The sequence below is a fragment of the Carcharhinus amblyrhynchos genome, chromosome 24 (assembly GCF_965287045.1).
Source record: "Carcharhinus amblyrhynchos chromosome 24, sCarAmb.v2.hapA, whole genome shotgun sequence".
Taxonomy (NCBI): Eukaryota; Metazoa; Chordata; class Chondrichthyes; order Carcharhiniformes; family Carcharhinidae; genus Carcharhinus; species Carcharhinus amblyrhynchos.
Window position 1 is genome coordinate 30,869,208 of NC_137347.1, and position 20,321 is coordinate 30,889,528.

At 46.5% G+C, this 20,321-nt stretch overlaps 1 protein-coding gene across 2 annotated transcripts in view; it reads right to left on the minus strand.

The window, feature by feature from the left end:
• prdm1b (PR domain containing 1b, with ZNF domain) overlaps positions 1-20,321 on the minus strand; it is a 57,637-nt gene that overhangs the window by 15,893 nt on the left and 21,423 nt on the right. The window contains exons 3-4 of one of the 2 annotated variants that reach the window (XM_080211303.1): positions 13,164-13,283; positions 3,851-4,103 (exon numbers count right to left, since the gene is read on the minus strand). In XM_080211303.1, the coding sequence (XP_080067429.1) occupies positions 3,851-4,103; positions 13,164-13,283 (373 nt within the window). Of the gene's footprint in view, positions 1-3,850; positions 4,104-4,279; positions 4,394-13,163; positions 13,284-20,321 lie in introns of those variants that run through there. The other variant, XM_080211304.1, reaches the window with a different exon arrangement.

Here is a 20,321-nt window from a genome sequence, read left to right on the forward strand (position 1 = left end):
ACTGTCCGTTATTAAAAGGAAGCGAGTTAGTTTGTGCTGAGCAATGAAAGAGTAAGTTACTGAGTGGGAAGCGAGCCGGGCCTTACTAACACCCCAGGGTAGGGAGAGGGGGGGAGTGTGAGGACAAATTAATTTTTCAATTTGTGGGCTGTGACACGTAATAGAAACCTGTTTAGCAGGACAAACACTTGTCAAACCACATTTCAAGACAAAAGAGAATTGTTGCTTGTTACTCAACCAGCAACAGCAAGGCGCCAGCTCCTAAACTGATATCATACAAGAGAAAGCTGGTGTGGGATGAAGTCCGTGCTTTCTGAGGTGTGATCAATGACCACAGGGTAAGGTGGATCTAGGCAGATTAAATGACTATAGAAAGCCAAGCAACATATTAGTCATGAAGCATTTCAGATATAATTTGCGTATGTAAGATTGACACACACAAACAAATACACACAGACATGCACACACACGCATACACACATGTACACAAACACGTACACACATGCATATACACACTGATACACAGGCACACAAACATGCACACACACACACAAATATGTATACATACATACACACACGCACACACATACACAAACACACAGACATGCACACACACGCTCATACACGCATACACACATGCACACACACATACACACACACACTCGGACAGACACGCATTCTCCCTTACTCTTGCCCCTTTCCTCAATATTGTCTCATTCACACTTTGCCTGTTTAAATTTGAATGCTTTGGAATCAACATCTCTGCCTACAAGTTTCAGAAGCATTACTTTTGAAACAAAACTCAGAAGGGGTAGAGGGCGGCGCGAGAACAGCAACGGCATCTAACAGTTTCAAAAGAGATTCTGTTGAAAAGTTATGTGAGCTGTTTGAGGGTGAGTTCAGTTCAATATGCCCTCACCCCTCCGGCATACCAAATAGAGATGGAGTCATTACAATCACAAGACAGAGTCCTGGCTGCAGACTGATCTGTGGAATGAAAATAAAAGGGATTCTGGCCTTTCTTTTTCAAAAGGTGCAACAAGCAGGAGGGATCAAAAGGAAAAGGAGTCAGAGAGGGACTGCTCCTGTTTAAGATGTGAAGGTGTTAGAAAAGATGCGCTAAAGATTCACAAAAAAGGTTCCAGGGATGAAAGGTGGATAGATTGGCGAGGTTAGGATTGTTGTTCTTGAAGAGAAGGTTGAAAGGAGATTTGACAGAAATATTCAAAATCACGAGAGGTCTGGACAGAGTAAATGGAGAGAAACTGTTCCCATTGGTGGCAGGATTGGGAACCAGAGAACACCTGTTTCAGGAGATTGGCAAAACACTCGCAAAATGAGGAGAAACTTTTTCACAAAGCATGTGGTTAAGGCATGGTTGGCATGGTGGCACAGTGGTTAGCACTGCTGCCTCACAGCAGCGGGGACCCGGGTTCAATTCACATTTTCCCTGTGTCTGTGTGAGTTTCCTCCCACAGTCCAAAAGACTGTGCATGCTTAATTCTCCCTCAGTGTACCCAAACAGGCACCAGAGTGTGGTGACTAGGGGATTGTCACAGTAATTTCATTGCAATGTTAATTTAAGGCTACTTGTGACCCTAATAAATAAACTTTAAAATTTTTAGAACAAGCTGCCTGAGACTGCGATGGAGACAAATTTCAGTCGAGACATTCAAGAGGGACTGAGACTATTCGTTGGAAAAAAACAATGTGCAGGGCCACAGGGGAAATACCACCGGCTAAATTCCTCTCTTGGTGAGTACGCACTGGCACGATGGGCTGAATGGTCTCTTTCTGCTCTGTGATTCTGTTTTGAAATTTTCGGGAACCTTGTCCGCTTGGTGAAGAGTGGGTGCCTACTGAGCAGCAATGCAAGAGAAGCGCACATCCCTCCCAAAAGGGTTTCCTCCGGGGGAAAGTACAAAGGGTCTTGGGTTGGGGGGGGGGGGTAGTGGGGAGGGGGTGGATTGTTTGAAATTGTAAGTAACTTTTTTCTAGAGGAAGAGTTAATCTCACCAATCGCACCTCGAGTTAAAAGGGAAAAAATTATCAGGTAATCAAATCTGGCGTCCCGCACTGACTGAACACCAACAACAAACTCCCTGCCAAATCTGCTTCTCACTTTCCCCTCGCTTGATCGGAGGCGGAACACAAAGCAAAGAGGTCCCTGTAGACTGAGGCTACAATGAATGGAATTTCTCTTTACACCGAATTCAAACCAGGTTTGATGGTGGGGTGCTGCTTATTAACGCGACTCTCCAGAACTCCTGTTCGGGTACCGCTGTTGGGACACACAGGGGTGACAGTCCCTTCTCTCATCCCGCTTTCAAATGTCTAAATACCTGGTGCCAAGCGCGGCTCCAGTGCCCAGGATTGAAGTGGTGATAGACACCAACATGCGTTAACTTTTCTGAATGATATCAATAATGACAGCTCGTCACCCTGAACCCATTCCAATCGGAACCTCCCTACACTGCCAGGCTCAGGAATGTCCCTCAGGTACTGAGGTGAGAGGATCATCTCTATCCTCGTCAGTATCCCGCTGCTTATTGTAAACAGCACATCCGATCAGCTCCCCCAGCACCCTCTCACTCCCTCTTCCCCAGCACTCTCTCACTCCCTCTCCTCCAGCACTCTCTCACTCCCTCTCCTCCAGCACTCTCTCACTCCCTCTCCCCCAGCACTCTCTCACTCCCTCTCCCCCAGCACTCTCTCACTCCCTCTCCCCCAGCACTCTCTCACTCCCTCTCCCCCAGCACTCTCTCACTCCTCTCCCCAGCACTCTCTCACAGCACTCTCTCACTCCCTCTCCTCCAGCACTCTCTCACTCCCTCTCCTCCAGCACTCTCTCACTCCCTCTCCTCCAGCAGTCTCACTCTCTCTCCCCCCAACACTTTCTCACTTCCTCTCCCGAGCACTTTCTCACTCCCTCTTCTCCAACACTCTCTCCCTCCCTCTCCCCACACATCTCCGGGCTGTTACACACTCAAGCCCGCTCCTCCGCGAGGGGGGACGGGGAGGGGGTGTTGGTTCTATTTCTCCAGTTGACGGATCATTGTAAATACAGCGCGGAATATAGAGAGTTACTGTCAGTGTGGGGGGGGGGGGGGGGGGGGGGGCGGGGGCAGGGTCAAAATATTTACAAAGCCCTGACCAGGAAGGTGAGAAAGGGACAGCAACAAACTCTAGAATTGGAGAGAGTGTAGAAAGCATTCTCTCTGAGACTTACCTGGGGTTCCTGCCTGTTCCTGGGACTGAGAAGACTGCATTAACTGGTTGCGGGGGGGTGGTCTCAGAAATTGAGAAAATATTTCCACTTAATAACCGTCATCGTAAGCCATAAATATGTCTGTTGCACCTCTAGCAATCTAACGGTGTGTGGGCAAATTATTCAAATTATTCAATTATTCTAACTTTCAATGTGAAGGGACAGACCAGGACAGGATCCGCTTGGTACACTAAGAGACAAGGGAATCATTTTCAAATGACACGCACAACCGATCCACTTAATACAAACAGGACCAAATTCTTTCAACAATATCCCCCTCACACCCTTCTCCCCACACAACCCCCTCTTCCTACACAAGCCCCTTTTCCCACACATTCCCGTCTCTCCCCACTCACACTCTGTCCCCACACATCTCTGCCCACCCACCCCCTTTTCTCTCCACATCTCTCCCCACTCATTCACCCCCTCTCCATCCACAGAACTCCCCCTCCCCCCGACACACCCCTATACATACACCCCGTGTCCACTCACTCACCACCCCCTCCGCACACCCCGCCCCCCTCCCCCAACCATAGACCCAAACAAAACACGAGAAATCAGGTAGCGTTTGCTGAGACTCACTGAGATTTAACATCAGCAGGTCAGCCGTCGGCGGATAGTTCAGTCTCTGGGCGAACTCGCGGCTGTACCAGACCAGCAGCTCATTACTGGGAGGGATGGGCTTCACTGTGTAGAAGTAAATATCGGTGCCGTTCTGACAGGCCACCAGATTCTGCTCCTCGGGCGAGTGCGCGGGGTTCACGTACCGCATCCAGTTACTCCTACACACGTTGTAGCCGTCCAGAAAGTGATGGAGTTTCCCGGAGGAATAGACCTGGTGGCGACATTAAACGGAACAGAGTTTAAGAGAAAAGGAATTTGTCGACGAAGAAAAACGAGAAAAAAGAGGGGAAAAAGAAAGGTGAACTCGAATGTCACCTGCAATTCGGATTGACTTTTAAATGTTTTAAGTTGGAGGAAAGTAGTCAAAAACAAAACGGGTTTAGCAACCTGCTCCATGTAAATCACAAGCCCCACTTTTGCAATGCGCTTGTTATTGGGAGTGTGCAAGAGAATAGGGAGCACAATCCCTCACACCTTCCTGCTTGTTGGATTGTAATGAGCCTGTCGCAATGTCATGATAACTGAGCTATTTATCAGAGTTATCACATGGGTAGTAGTGAGCTCATTTGGTGACATCATGTTTCTGAGGGTTGGATCTTCCTCTGTGTGTCTGTTTCGCTGTCTCTCTCTCTCTCTCTTCCACCCTTGAGTTTTTACAACTTCAGTTACCCACCCCCCTCCCCTCCCCCCAGCCCCGCAGGCATTTCTATTCTGAACTCAACACAATTCTTGTGTGTGTGTGTGTTTTGCCAGAGAAAGTATAACAGGAAGAAAAGTCACATCACAAACGCTGCGGTCATTCAATTCTTCAGAATACGGGAATGGCGTTCAGCCAGGGGATTTTGATCAAGGCACAGGAATCGACATGCAAATATTGATTGTATCTGTGGCAGCTTTTTAACCTTTTTTGGCCAGATTTGTGCGACAGGAAGGAAGGTGGTATCAGGTTATGCGACCCCACTATTTCTTGCTGTTTTGTTTTTAAGCATGCCAAGCTGGCGAGGACAGCTCAGAGTCGGGAGGTAGCTCCGATGTCGAACGGGGTCGATTCCATACCCGCCTTCGCCACTTCCGAATGCAGCAGAGATCTGCGCAACAACGCGACACAGTTCAGAGTAATGTTGTTGCGATTCTAAACTTAAACAGGTGTCACTTCGTTTCCAAGATTCTGTTCCCCGCTTTATCGCGCCCGCACACACTGACTCTCACTGGAATGCAGTTCCACACACACACACACTGACTGTCACTGGGGTACAGTTCCACGCACACTGACTGTCACTGGAACACAGTTCCGCACTCACACACTGACTCTCACCGGGGTACAGTTCCACATACACTGAATCTCGCAGCGATACAGTTCCACACACACTGACTCTCACTGGGCTACAGTTCTACACACACACTGACTCTCACTGCAATACAGTTCCACACACTGAATCTCACTGGGGTACAGTTCCACATACACTGACTCTCACTGGGATACAATTCCACACACACTGACTCACATTGGGGTACAGTTCCACACAGACTGAATCACACTGGGATACAGTTCCACACTCACTGATTCTCACTGGGGTACAGTTCCACTCACACTGACTCATGCTGGGGGGTACAGTTCCACACACACTGACTCATGCTGGGATACCGTTCCACACACATTGACTCACACTGGGGTTCAGTTCCACATAGACTGAATCTCATTAGGATACAGTTCCACACACATTGACTCTCACTAGGATACAGTTCCACACATACACTGACTCTCACTGGGGTACAGTTCCACACACACTGCCTCCCATTGGGGTACAACTCCATTCACACTAACTGTCACTGGGATACAGTTCCCCACACACACTGACTCTCACTGGGGTACAGTTCCACACACACAGACTCTCTCTGGGATACGGTTCCACATACACACACTGACTCTCACTGGGGTACAGTTTCACACACATTGACTCCCACTAGGGATACAGTTCCACACACACTGCCTCCCATTGGGGTACAATTCCATACACATTAACTGTCACTGGGGTATAATTCCACTCACTGGAGTACAGTTCCACACACACTGACTCTTACTGGGCTACACTTCCATACACACACAGATTGGTTCTCAGTGGGGTTCACTGGATCTCAATACAATAACTAGTAATAATGCAAAACATCCCCAAAGCATATATGATAGCAAATAACAAACACATTTGAATGGGTGACCAGAGGCTGTGTTTTAGGGGTGTCTTATCAGTGAAAGATGTGAAGCGACAAAGATGCTTTAATGAGGGAACTCTAGGGTGAAGGGTCCAGACAGCTAAACTCACAGTCAGCAATAATGGAATGAAAATTGGTGATGTGGCAGATCCCAGTTTGGGAGAAGTGAGGGGTCACTGGGGTGCAGTTCCACTTTCTATTCCACAGATCCTGCAAACCTAGATGCTCAATGCTGGCAAATTATTGAACCGTGTGGCTGTTTATTCTAACCTCAGACATATGCAGGCACAAGCGCCTCTCATTTGGGGTTGGGGCTTGGTGGGTGATCAGAAGGAAGAAGCATGGTTGATTTCCTATCCGCCTGTTTTCTCTCAGCCCCAGACTGGGAATACTGAGGCCTATTGCAAGCTCGGTGGGCTGAATGGCCTCCTTCTGCACTGGAGGGATTCCATGATTCTGTTGGGACATTGACAGCACTGCAGGGTAATGAGCTAGAATCTTCATCCTCCAGCTGCCCAGGTGTTACCCAAGGCAGGGCCTTTATTCAGGAAATATCTGGCAGACTTGTGAATGGGCAGCACGGCAGCACAGTGATTCGCACTGCTGCTTCACAGTGCCAGGGACCCGGATTCAATCCTCAGTTTGGGTCATTATGTGCAGAGCCTGCACATTCTCTCTGTGTCTGCATGGGTTTCCTCCGGGTGCTCCAGTTTCCTCCCACAGTCTGAAAGACGTGCTGGTTAGGTGCACTGGCCATGCTAAATTCTCCCTCAGTGTACCCGAACAGGCACTGGAATGTGGCGAAAGGGGATTTTCACAATAACTTCAGTGCAGTGTTAATATCAGCCTACTTGTGACTAATAATTAATAAATAAATAAAGATTTAACTATCAGTCTTTCGGAAAAGGCTGATGCTCTCTCTGGCCAATATTTGGGTTTACCAAGGGAGTTTGCTTTACAGATCCCTGTCAGTGCAAGGTTGAACACCTAATACCGTGACCCACATTCTCAAGGGGCGTGAAATCGAGGAATTACCCTGACTTTTTGAAACGAAGAACGTTAACTGTTGCAAAGAACAACTGAGAGAGAGAATGGAAAGCACAGAGGGTAATGGGCTGCCACACTTTGATTTAACAATCTCAGTGCCCTGCTCCCCAATGGCAGAGTGAGTCAGCACCTACACAGCTCAGAGTATCCCAATGACAGCATCCCGATTCCCCCAGTCACCAGCAATAAAGTCCAGCCTGACTTCTAATCCTGTGCGTCAAGTTTCGTATTGTCAAAGCAGAACAACAGTTTGCTCTAAGGTAGCAATTTCACCGTTATTCCTCACCCAGACGTCACCAGAAATTCTGTGGCTTTAAAGCGCTCTCTGTCAACTTTCCCCTTAAACCGTGTGCACATTTGCACGGCGCATCTCATTCAGCCCCCTGGGTAATTTCGAAATCTGGGAAAGGGGCCGGAGAATCACTGCAGCAAAGCACGTGCATATTACTTCAACTGGGATTATTTACAGTGTTTGCTTAATTCTTGCAGAATATTCCGGGACTTTGCCAAATGTTTATTGTTCCTCCAACCCCGCCCCCCAAAGAATCCTGAAACCTGGTTTATAATTGAGTTGAGGAAGATTGGTGGGAGGGAGATGGCACTTGCTAGAGCAAACTTTCGAATGTGATGCCCCACGCAGTCAAATAGCGGGCTGCGCCACTTGCCAAAGCAAACTTTAAAATGTGATGCCCCACGCAGTAAAATAGCGGGGAGTGGGGTGGGGGTGGGGTGCGGCATTTGGCAGGGCAAACCTTGCGATGTGATGCCCCGTGCAGTCAAATAGCGGGGCGTGTCACTTGCCGGAGCAAATTTTGGAATGTGATGCCCCATGCAGTCAAATAGCAGGGGAAGCGGGGTGCCACTTGCCAGAGCAAACTTTGGGGTGTGATGCCCCACGCAGTCAAATAGCTGGGGAAGTGCCACGTCAGAGCAAACTTTGGGATGTGATGCCCCACGCAGTCAAATAGCTGGGGGGTGCCACTTGCCAGAGCAAACTTTGGGATGCGATACCACTCGCAGTCAAATAGCTGGGGGGGGGGGGGAGTGCCACGTCAGAGCAAACTTTAGGATGTGATGCCCCACGCAGTCAAATAGCCGCTCACCATCCAGGCTCGCCCACTCGAAAGAACGGCCACTTGGATGGGGTGTTGGAGGACATCACAAGATTTGCACTCAAACCGAAGGGTGGGGGTGGGGGAATGGAGGTGGGGAGCTGGTGAGATAAAAGGAAGACGATGGGGAAGAGAAACTGCAACACAATAATAATTCTGAAATATGTATTTATATCTACCAAAATTTCTGAGGGATTAAACTCTTGAGTACTCGAAACTGGAAGCGACTGTCTGTGACGATGTTCCATAAATGCTTAACGGGTTATATCGAATTGCCCAGTGACGCTTTTATTAATAGAGAATAATTGCATTCACACCTCCCTTGAGGTCGAGAGCAATTCGATACGAAGGCTTTAAGCAATAACCAAACCCAGTCCTGCCGCTGAGTCCACAGAGAGTGGGACAAGCTAGTTCCAACATGGGGAAACTAGGACTGATGCTTCTCTCTCAGTTGCCCCCGCCTCCCCGCAATGAAGTCCATTGCGATGAAAGGTAAAATTGATTCAGCGAATTAAAAGTCAAACAGCCGGAGCTAGAATCCGGTTTAATCCCAAAATCAACTGCAAACATGGGAAAGACAACGGAAGATAGTTAATTAGTTTAAAAAGAGGTAAGGAATACAACTTCTGAAAAAAAGTCGTTGAAAAGCAAATCCAAAAATGGGTCCAAAAGGGGTCGGTGTGACGACAGAGTGGATAGATGGGGGGGGTAAAGTCCCATCAGAATCACAAGGGCTTGCGGTTTTTTTCTGAATGAAATAAAGCGAAATGAGACAGGCAGAACTTTCTTGGCGATAATCCCCAGGCGGCCAGCAGAGGGCAACCAGACCAAAATGTGAGTGAGTTGAATCATGGTCTCACAATCATGGAATCCTTACAGTGCACAATGAGGCCATTCGGCCCATCGATTCAGCATCCACAATCCCACAGGGCATCTTACCCAGGCCCTTCCCCCTATCCCCACATATTTACCCCGTTAATCCCCCTAACCTACACATTTTGGGACACTAAGGAGCGATTTAGCATGGTCAATCCACCAAACCTGCACATCTTTGAAGTGTGGGAGGAAACTGGAGGAAACCCATGCAGAGATGGGGAGAATGTGCAGACCCCACACAGTCACCCAAGCTGGGGAATTGAACCCAGGTCCCTGGCACTATGAGGCAGCAGTGCTAACCACTGTGCCACCCTGCCATCACTGAGTCGCACAGCACAGGAAAAGGCCATAATAGTGCCTGAAGTAGCTCTTTGAATGGGTTGCCTAATGAATCATAGATATCCTACAGTGCAGAAGGAGGTCATTCATCCAATCGAACCTGCAATGACAACATTCTCACCTGGGCCCTTGCCATGTAACCCTATTTCCCAGCATTTTCCCCTCCTTTAAACTCTGAACATTCATCCTCTTCAAGTGCAGGTCCAAATATTGCCTTTCAAAAATTTACTTTTCAGCTACTGGGTTCTAGATTTGAACAAGTAAGAAGTCTCACAACACCAGGTTTATTTAGAATCATAAGCTTTCACAGCGCTGCTCCTTCCTCAGGTGAGTCAAGACCTGAACAAGACTGTGTGAGAAAATAGTGCTCCTCATCTCCCCTCTGGTTCCTTTGGTCAATTGTTTTAAATCTGGGTCCTGGTAATGAACCCATTCGCCAGAGCAAACTGTTTCTCCTTGCCTAACTGCTCTATCAAAAGCACATATAATTTTGAATAAATTTTAACCTTCTCTACTCCAAAGAGAACAATTTCAGCTTTCCCACTCTGTTATATTTGTTCATGGAGTGTGAAAGTCACAGGCACAATTAGCAGTTGTTTTCTGTCCCTAATTGCCCTCAGGAAGGGCAGCAGGCCTTGCACTAAAGAGGAACTGACACTGAAATTGAAAACAAAACTTCCATTGAGTCAGACTTGAAAAGCAGCCACTGTGCGTCTGTGTCTGTTTATCTTCCTATCCTACAGGATGCCGGAGGTGTAAAAGGTGCGCGTTGTACAGTTCTTGCTCTTTCAAGGTTAATGTAATGAAACTTGAGAAAGTCCCTCCCTGGTTTTAGTCTGTTGATCTCATCAAGCCACCATCTTGCAAACCAAACGGAGAAGTGGGCTGGTCATTCTGTACTGATCCCTGCTCTTTGGAAAACTAATAGCATTTTTCCCAAGTGATTGGGTGAGCCTGCCTTCTGTTGCTGCGTTGCACTTTTGGCCAATAATGTTGTCATACACTCATTGTGTGATGAATTTCTACAGGCTGTAGAAATGTCAGAAGGCTCAGATTAATCCCATCCTCCCCATCCCATCCCTCGCTCCCTCCTCCCCTCCCATCTTCACCTTAAAAGCTTTTAAGGGGACTGCTGGAAGTTACCACCAAAGAGACACATTTCAGAGAAGATAGTTGACTGAATATGGAGCATAGTGGCACAGTGGTATGTGCTGCTGCCTCACAGTGCCAGGGATCCGTGTTCAATTCCGGTCTTGGATCACTGTCTGTGTGGAGTCTGCATGTTCTCCCGTGTTTGTGTGAGATTCCTCCTCCGGTTTCCTCCTGCACTCCAAAGATTTACAGATTTGGTGGATTGACCATGCTAAATTGGCCATTAGTGTCAGGGGGAGTAGCGGGGTAAATACATGGGGTTACAGGATAGGGTCTGGGTGGTATTGTTATTGGTGCAGACTCAGTGGGCTGAATGGCTTCTTTCTGCGCTGTAGAGATTCTATGAGTGGGCCTCTTGGCGCCACAGCAGTGAAGACCATTGTTAGGTCCCTTCCGCCCAATCACTTTCCCCTTCTACTGACTGATCCCACCCTGCCAATTACTTGCCCCCATTTCCAGGGCTGACCTACAAGTGACAAAATAACCTGGAACTAAAATCCTTCTAGGGAATTCATGTAAATGGGGCCCAATATTTGTTGTCCCTCACTTATTTCCTGTTCATACTAGCAAACCAGCTTTCTGGGCCTTATTCATCTATATGGAACTGTTAATCCTAGGGAGGTACTGAATGATGCAAGGTCGGAATGTTGCTGCCCATCTGACTGGGAGCCTGTTGCCTGTGGATAATACTGTGGTCAGCTGGTTTTCTGAAGCCGAGTGTCACACTGCAGCAGCACTGCTGCTGCTAGACCTGCTGAGTTTTCCCCAACATGGTATGTTTTTAATTCACAAGGCAGAAATGGGTGCCTGTCACCGGGATCCTTGTCTCTTAGTCTGAGCAGCAATGCCTAGAGAGATGCCTCACACAGCCTGAAACACCTTCCAACAAAATGGGAAGGTTATCATTGCAGTCATGTCAGGCTGATACCTGCCGGATCCCAGTTATGTGGAGCTTCTGCCTCACGATCGTAGTTAGTGCCCAGCTGGAGTGTGCCAGCCTGAGCTTTGCCAACTGGTTGTTGGATTTAGCATCTCCAAGATGACAATCTCAGACCCAATCCATCCATCTTCTTGCCAAATCCCCCGACCGCCTTGTCTCTTTAGGAACGAATCCAACTATCTCTCCACCCCCGTTGGCACCTGATGTCCCTCTCCGATAATTCACTCCACAACTCACAAAGTGAAAAACTTCCCCCGGCTTTCCTTCTTACTCACTTCCTGATTTTTAATCTGTCACACCAGGATTTGAACTTTCACCACACTGTGCCCAGATCAGCCATTCAGAACCACAAAAACCTCAAGTAGCTCATCTCAAAATCACCTCTGTGCCAAAGAGAGTCACGTCAACTTCCTTAAACGTTCTTCATGACTAAAAATTATTGAAAAATTCCAGGGATCATTTTCATGCTCCCCACTGGACCCCTTCAAAGCCTTTACCTAGTGATCAGGAAGTCAAAATTGATCACAGTCCTCCAGGTGATCTCTGAGCAGTAACAATATATCATGTGCTCTACTACCCCTCTGCCATATTCCCATTTGCCCAGGGAGTGTGCAATTGATCTCATAGACCTTTCTATAATAGTGTCAGCCAGGCTCAGTCCATAGCTTCATCAGAAGATTTGGGGCGGCACGGTGGTACAGTGATTAGCATTGCTGCCTCACAGCGCCAGGGACCTAGGTTCGATTCCCGGTTTGGGTCGCTGACTGTGTGGAGTTTGCACATTCTCCCCATGTCTGCATGGGTTTCCTCCAAGTGCTCCAGTTTCCTCCCACAGTCCAAAGATGTGTGGGTTAGGTGAATTGGCCATGATAAATTGCCCATTAGTGTCAGGGGGACTGACTAGTGCATGGGGTTATGGAGATAAAGCCTGAATGGGATTGTGCAGACTCGATCAGCTGAATGGCCTCCTTCTGCATTGTATGATTATGGGTTACAAGTCTTGCTCCAGGAACTGGAGCACCTGCTTAAGGCTCCCAGTGCATCACTGAGGATATGTTGCACTGTCAGACGTGTTATGTTTTGGAGATACCTGTTGGCCTTGTCTGTTCTTGCAAGTGATGTAAATATTTCACAGCACTATTTAGAGGAGCAGGGGTGTTCTCCATGGAATGCTGGCCAATATTTATACACTATCTAAACCAACAAAAATAGACCATAATATTTTAGCAAAATACCGTGGATGCTGGAATCTGAAACAGCAGAAAATGTTGCAAAATCTCAGCAGGTCTGACAGCATCTGTGGAGAGTGAATGAAGCCAACATTTCCATTCTAGATGACCATTGTCAGAGCTGACCATTACCACCTTGCTGCTTGCGTGTGCTAATTGGTTGCCACACTTCCTGCTTTACAACAGCAGGTACACTTCAAAAGCAATTAATTGGCTGTACAACTCTCTGTCCTGAGGATGGGAAAGGTGTTATCTGAATGCAAATCCTTTCCAACCTTTCATAAGGCAGGGGCTGGGGGGAGCAGTGTGCGTGATGAAGATACAAGTATCTGATCAGCAACTGCCAATGGCCTGGACTAACTTACCCTCCAGAAATACTTTCGGTTTATGTTCTTTGGGACATTGTCTTTGGTGTAGATATCCCCAACCAGTGGCCCAAAACGTGTCCCTTGGGGGATGTATTCCCTGCTGATTACTCCAATCACCTGTGGGTAAAAAGAGAGAGGCATTGGTCAGAGATTACGCACTTGTCCAAACCCCTTAAGCCCCCCTGATTTGCTCACCATGCTGATCCCACAATCAAAGGAGCAAAGAAAGAAAACATCTGGAAGTAAACAGTAAAGTGAGTTCACAGCAATCAGTCAGTGCTAGCTTTGGCTTAGTGGCTAGCTTTCTCATATCTGAGTCCCACCTGAGCTCTCTGTAGGCTGACGTCACTGCAGTACTGAGGAATTACTGCATTGTCAGAGGTGTTCTCTCAGGAGGTGTTAGGCCAAGGTACCACATTTCCTATATTACTACAGTCCCTAAATTTCAATGTATTTCACTGTCTGTAACGCACTTTGGGATGTATTGAGGTCATGAAAGATAATAACCATAAGGTATAGAAGCAGAATTAGGCCATTCAGCCCATCAAATCTACTCCGCCATTCAATCATGGTTCTTAAGTTTCTCAACCCCATTCTCAAACCTTTTCACCTTAACCTTTGATCCCCTTACCAATCAAGAACCTATCTATCTCTGACTTAAATACACTCAATGACCTGGTCTCTGCAGCCTTCTGTGGCAATGAATTCCAGATTCATCACCCTGAAGAACTTCCTCCTCATCTCAGTTCTAAAGGATTGTCCCTTTATTCTGAGGCTGTATCCTGAGATCCTAGTCTCGCCTACTAATGGAAACATCTTCCCCATGTCCACTCTATCCAGGCCTTTCAGTATTCTGTAAGTTTCAAAGAGATTCCCCTCATCCTTCTAAACTCCATCGAGTACAGACCCAGAGTCCTCAAATGCCACCTCATACGTCAATAGAAATACAAGTATTTTCTGTAAATGAAAGCCACTTGTTTACATTAACTCCTTTTCAGACCCTGAGATGTGAGTTCAATGTGTAATTGAACGACAGAGGGCAGGAAGCTAGGGCAGAAATCTGATTTCAGGGGTGGAGTAGATCATAAGAAGACTTTGGTCCGACTGCGCTAAAGCCGAAAGGGGTCAATGAATGGTGGACAAAGTCATCTTCTTACTTCATAGAATCATAGAGTGCAGAGGAGGCCATTCAGCCCATCAAGTCTGCACCGACCACAATCTCACCCATGCCCTAGCCCCATAACCCCAATTTAGCATGGCCAATGCACCTAACCCGCACATCTTTGGACTGTGGGAGGAAACCGGAGCACCTAGTGGAAACCCATGCATACACGGGGAGAATGTGCAAACTTCACACAGGCAGTGACCCAAGTCAGGAATCGAATTCGGGTCCCTGGCCCAGTGGTTAGCACTGCTGCCTCCCAGCGCTAGGGACCCAGGTTCAATTCCAACTTCAGATGACTGTCAGTGTGGATTTTGCACATTCTCCCCATGTCTGCATGGGTTTTCTCCGGGTGCTCCAGTTTCCTCCCACAGTCCAAAGATGTGCAGGTTAGGTGGCTTGATCATGCTAAATTGTCCCTTAGTGTCCCAAAATATGTTGGCCACTTTGCTGCCCCTTGGATCTTGTTGTGCACAATCTCATTGGTTTTAAAGTGCTTTGAGCTGTTCAGAGGATGTGCTAAATCGCAATAGAGTGCCGGTTCTTTCTGGTTTTAGATTGCTCCGAAAAGCTTCCCTTTGATATTGAAAAGCATAAGATGAATAAATCGATCCTCAGTCTTTCCCCTGACTATAGGGATCAACCTGTCATTTGGACAATTGCCAAAGTTTGGATGTTATTCTGATGTAATGGCTACAAAGGTCAACATGTGGGAAATTAACTGATTTAGTAGCATTTCCTTTCCTTCAAATAAAAATATATCATAAATTAGTCCTAAACTGAGTGCAAAAATAAAAATGTTTGATTGTGAGCATTTGAGAATGATGTAATCCAGGCAGCATGGTGGCTCAGTGGTTAGCACCGCTGCCTCACAGTGCTAGGGATCCAAGTTCAATTCCGGCTTCAGGTCACTGTGTGGAGTTTGCACATTCTTCCCGTGTCTGTGTGGGTTTTCTCTGGGTGCTCCAGTTTCCTCCCACAGTCCAAAGATGTGCAAGTTAGGTGGATTGGCCATGCTAAATTGCCCCTTAGTGTCCCAAAATGTGTCAGTTAAGGGGATTAGTGGGACAAATATGTATGGATAGGGAGATGGGTGACCTGCTAAGATATTCTATGGATGCAAACTCGATGAGCCCTTCCTGCACTGTGGGGATTCCATGAAAAATAAACTCCCTGTTTTATGAAATCGGAGAACAATTTCACTTGCCTCCTTTCATTTTCTGGAATTAAAGGGAACAAACTGCTTTTCTGATTCTGATTTCTGTTCCCTCTTTGATAGCCGGCAGGTGTGTGCCTCTGCTGAGCTGTCATTATGTCAGGACATAGAGGCTAAAACTCACACTGCCTCAGGGTTAGGAATGTACGGAGCAGAAGGAGATCATTCAGCCCCTTAGATCAACTTGAGCATTCAATTAGATCATCCGTGTCTTCAATCCGTTCGCTCACCTTTGCTCCACTCCCTCTTGATCCTTTTGCCTAACAGAATTCTACCAATCTCAGTCTTGAAATCTCCAAGTGATTCCCCAGCATCCACATCATAGTTCTGGATTTCCCCTACCTTTTGCATGAGGATGTAACGCCTGATATCCTACCAAATCCTGGTTCAGCTCAGTTGGCTGGACAGTTGACTTGTGATGCAGAGTGATGCCAAAAGCATGAATCCAATTCCTCTACCGGCTGAGGTTATTCCTGAAGGCCCTGCTTTCCCAACCTTGCCTCATGTGTGGTGATCCTCAGGTTAAATCACAACCACCAGCCTATGGTCATCTGTGACTACAGCGACCTCATCTTTCACCCAATCCTTTTAAGATGTTAAGCATCTCAATTAAGCATCCCTCAAACTTCTCAATTCAAGGTAACAGAAGCCCAGTTTATGGATGCGAGTTTGGTCTAATATATTCAATAGTTTGTTTCACATCCTGGACAAACTCACCAACCCTGGGTTTCCTCAGTTGTGAGAAAAGTCGAGGAGATTTCTGGCCAGCTGCCCCTCCCTCCCCACAGTCCCTTCACCTATGAAGGCTGGCAGGAAAATCCAGAAGGTTCAATGCCATGTAGAACCTTGGGGGTCACCTCGGAATGACCTGGGTGAAGTTTTGGCTGATACCGAGGTCTGAGGGGAGTGGGAGGACCAGGATATGGATGAAGATCGACAGGCAAAAAAAAACAGGCTGAATGCCAATCAGATACTCGAGCTAGCCTACAAAGACTGCCCCCTCTGTCTGATCATCTGAGGCTGAGAGGCAGCACTCAGCTGGGCTATCGGCATTCGAATATGAGTAAGCCTCCCCAGACAATCACGTTTATATCACTACCAAGGAACAATTCTAATTACAGAGACACTGTCAGCAAAAGAGAATAAAGAAAGTATATTTCACCTTAACCAGAAGTGAAAGGATTATATTGGTTTTTTCATCTAATCACTAATAAGATGATGAGTACACTATTTGATTTGACTTATTATTGTTACATGTATTGTGATACAGTGAAAAGTATTGTTCCTTGCGCACTATACTGACAAAGCATACTGTTCATAGAATGCATAGGGGAAAAGAAAAGGAGGGGGTGCAGAATATAATGTTACAGTCATAGTTAGGGTGTAGAGGAAGATCAACCTAATATAAGGTAGGTCCATTCAAAAGTCTGATGGCAGCAGGGAAGAAACCATTCTTGAGCCAGATGGTACGTGACCTCAGATTTTTGCATCTTTTTCTCGATGTTAGAAGATGGAAGAGAGAATGTGCAGGGTGTGTGGGGTCCTTGATTATGCTGGCTGTTTTTCATAGGCAGCAGGTACTGTAGACAGAGTCAATGGACAGGAGGCTGGTTTGCTGATGGACTGGGCTACATTCACAACCCTTTATAGTTTCTTGTGGTATTGGTCAAAGCAGGAGCCATACTAAGCTATGGTAGATCCAGCTACATCCCCAGCTTTCAATGGTGCATCTGTAAAAATTGATGGGAGTCCCAGAATTTGCAGACATGCAGAATTTCCTCAGCTTCCTGAGAAAGTAGAGGTGTTAGGGAGGTGTCCGGGACTGTTTCTCCAATTGTTTTGAAATATAGATGTTTAAGAAAGCCCACAGTTTCAGCTTTTTATGCCTAGAAATGTAGAATACAGAAACATACAGGCTAAACTTTAATAAATCACTGTTTATACTTTACCTTGGGTAGCGTATTCAATTCTGGGCAACACACTTTAGGAAAGAGGTCCACTGAAGATTTACCAAATAGTACCAGGAATATGGCGATTGGAATATGTGGAGTAACAAGAGATGTTGGAATTGTCCACCATGGATGATAGATTAAAGGAAGATTTAACAGGGGTGCTGACAATTAAGAGAACTTTTGATAATCTAAATAGTGACAAATGGTTTCCACTGACAGAAGGGCTAGTAACCAAAGGACACAAATTTACAATAACTGTGGGGGGTGAGAGAGGATTTTCTAAATCAAATGAGTTGTGATCTGGAATACATTGCCCAAAAAATTGCTAGATGCAGATTCAATAATAACTTCCAAAGGGGAACTGGATAATTACTTGGAAAAAAGGGCCACAGTGGAAAGAGTGAGAGGTGAAACTGATTGTTAAAAGAGCTAGTACTATCATGATAGTCCAAATAGCCTCCGCCAATGCTGTATCATTCTATAATTTGGTTGGACTAAAAGGGCAACTTCTTCACTCGCTTAAAACCCATGCATACCCACCCAAGGTGTCTGCAATTAGCAGTAGTAGAGAATAAATATGTTTCAACAAAGCAACAGAGAATACTGTTTGCATCTTTGTCTTTCTTTCAGCCTTTCTGTTCATTGTTTCTCTCACTCCATTTTCCCTATTCACCATCCCTTCTTCTCCCCCAGAAGATCAGGGCTTTGAAACACATTGATTCTGTGTCCATGCGACAGGTCCACAATGCCTGCTGAAGCATCCAATGTGGTGGCTGCCATTTATGTGCACATTCCCCCCTGGCAGAGTGCCACCCACTACATTGGTAAACGCGCACAAGAAACAAAGCTTTTCACTGTATGTTGATAGGTGTGACAATAATAAATCAAATCAAATCAAGTCGGTACAGTTCGAGGGAGGGAGGTTATGTGATGAAGCCTCCACGAAGGCATGCAGCCAGAGTTGGCAACCCAGTGCGCACAGCAGAAATTGAAATCATCATTTCCAAAACTCTCTCTCAGTGAACTGAAGTTAACAATTCACAAAAAACAAGTGGACGCTTAAGTAGTTGAGGAGACACAAAAGAGCTGAGTCACAACCTCGGTGTGGTTGCATAACAAAGAGTCCGTGAATAAGTAAACCTTTTCCCTTTAATCGATGACTCATTAATCAGGAACTCAGAATAGAATACCATAGGCACATTCCAGACTTCCGTTTCATTTTTAACCACAGCCGTCAGCATTGTGGTGTTAAGTTTTTAGTATGAAGTATTTGTTTGATAGTTGGACCAGACCGAAAAAAAATGTTGGGGCTTTCTGATAAGGATCAAAGGAGGGGAGGGAGGAAAGAATGAGTGAGTGAGAACTGCTTGCATTTCTAAAGTGCCTCAGACATTCTTTACACTGCTTTATAACCGATGAAACACTTTTAAACAGGAGGTCTTGCAACACTTTGATATTATCTCTGTTGCTGGGCCAGAAGCTCTGGCTTCAAGTCCCACTCTGGGACTTGATGGGCACGGGAGGCGTGTTCATAACATGGCTAAATAGATTTGATTATCGGCCCGCAAATCCTCCCAATTCACCCAGTGACAGAGTGGGAGAATTTTCTGATTAGCAATACCTCAGAAGACAGTGGCAAACCACTGTGGTACTTGGCCAAACATAATCACGGACCAATCCAATGCAGGCCCAGGGCTACCAAGGCCCAATTTCATAGAATCCCTACAACAGAAGGAGGCTATTCAGCCCATCAAGTCTGCACTGACCACAATCCCATCCAGGCCCTATTCCCATACCTTGCTTATCCCCCTGACACTAGGGTCAATTTAGCATGGCCAATCAACCTAACCCGCACATCTTTGTACTGTGGGAAGAAACCGGAGCACCCAGTGGAAACCCATGCAGACACAGGGCGAATGTGCAAACTCCACACAGACTGTGTCCCGAGGCTGGAATTGAAACCAGGTCTCTGGGACTGTGAGGCAGCAGTACTAACCACTGTGCCGCTCTCTTGGGGCTTGTTACCTGCAGGAGGAAGTACTTTTGAAGCAGACATTCTGTAATGTAGAAAACGTGATGGCGATCTTGCACACAGCAAGGTCCAACAAGCGGCAATCGTTGTCATATAGTCTGCTTTAGTTATGTTAGTTGAGATAAATATTATCCAGGACACCAGGAGAACACCTAAGCCCTTCTTCAAATACTGCAGAATGGATTTTTCTTACATCTCTTTTTTCATGATTCATTTCTCCTTTTATTCATTTCTCTCTTTCTCTACACAGCCAGTCTTGCTGTGGGATTTGCAGGCACCCCCTCTTACATCCCACTTAGACACAGCTTTAGAAGTTATTTGCTACTACATTGGGGCAGCACAGTAGCACAGTGGTTAGCACTGCTGCTTCACAGCGTCAGGTTCGATTCCTGGCTTAGGTCACTGCCTATGTATAGTTTGCACTTTCTGCCCATGTCTACGTGGACTTCCTCTGGTTTCCTCCCACATTCTGAAAGAAATGCTGGTTAGGTGTATTATGTGAGGACTAGGGGAATTTCACAGTAACTTCATTGCGGTGTTAATATAAGCCTTTCAGAAAGGACAGTAGGACTAGGGGGCACAGCCTCAAGATAAAGGGGGGGCGGTTTAGAACGGAGTTGAGGAGGAACTTCTTCACTCAAAGGGTGGTGAATCTCTGGAATTCTCTGCCCGTTGAAGTGGTGGAGGCTGCCTCGCTAAATATTTTTAAGACGCGGGTTGATGGGTTTTTGATAAGAGAGGGGATTAAGGGTTATGGGGAGAGGGCAGGGATGTGGAACTGAGCCACGACAGA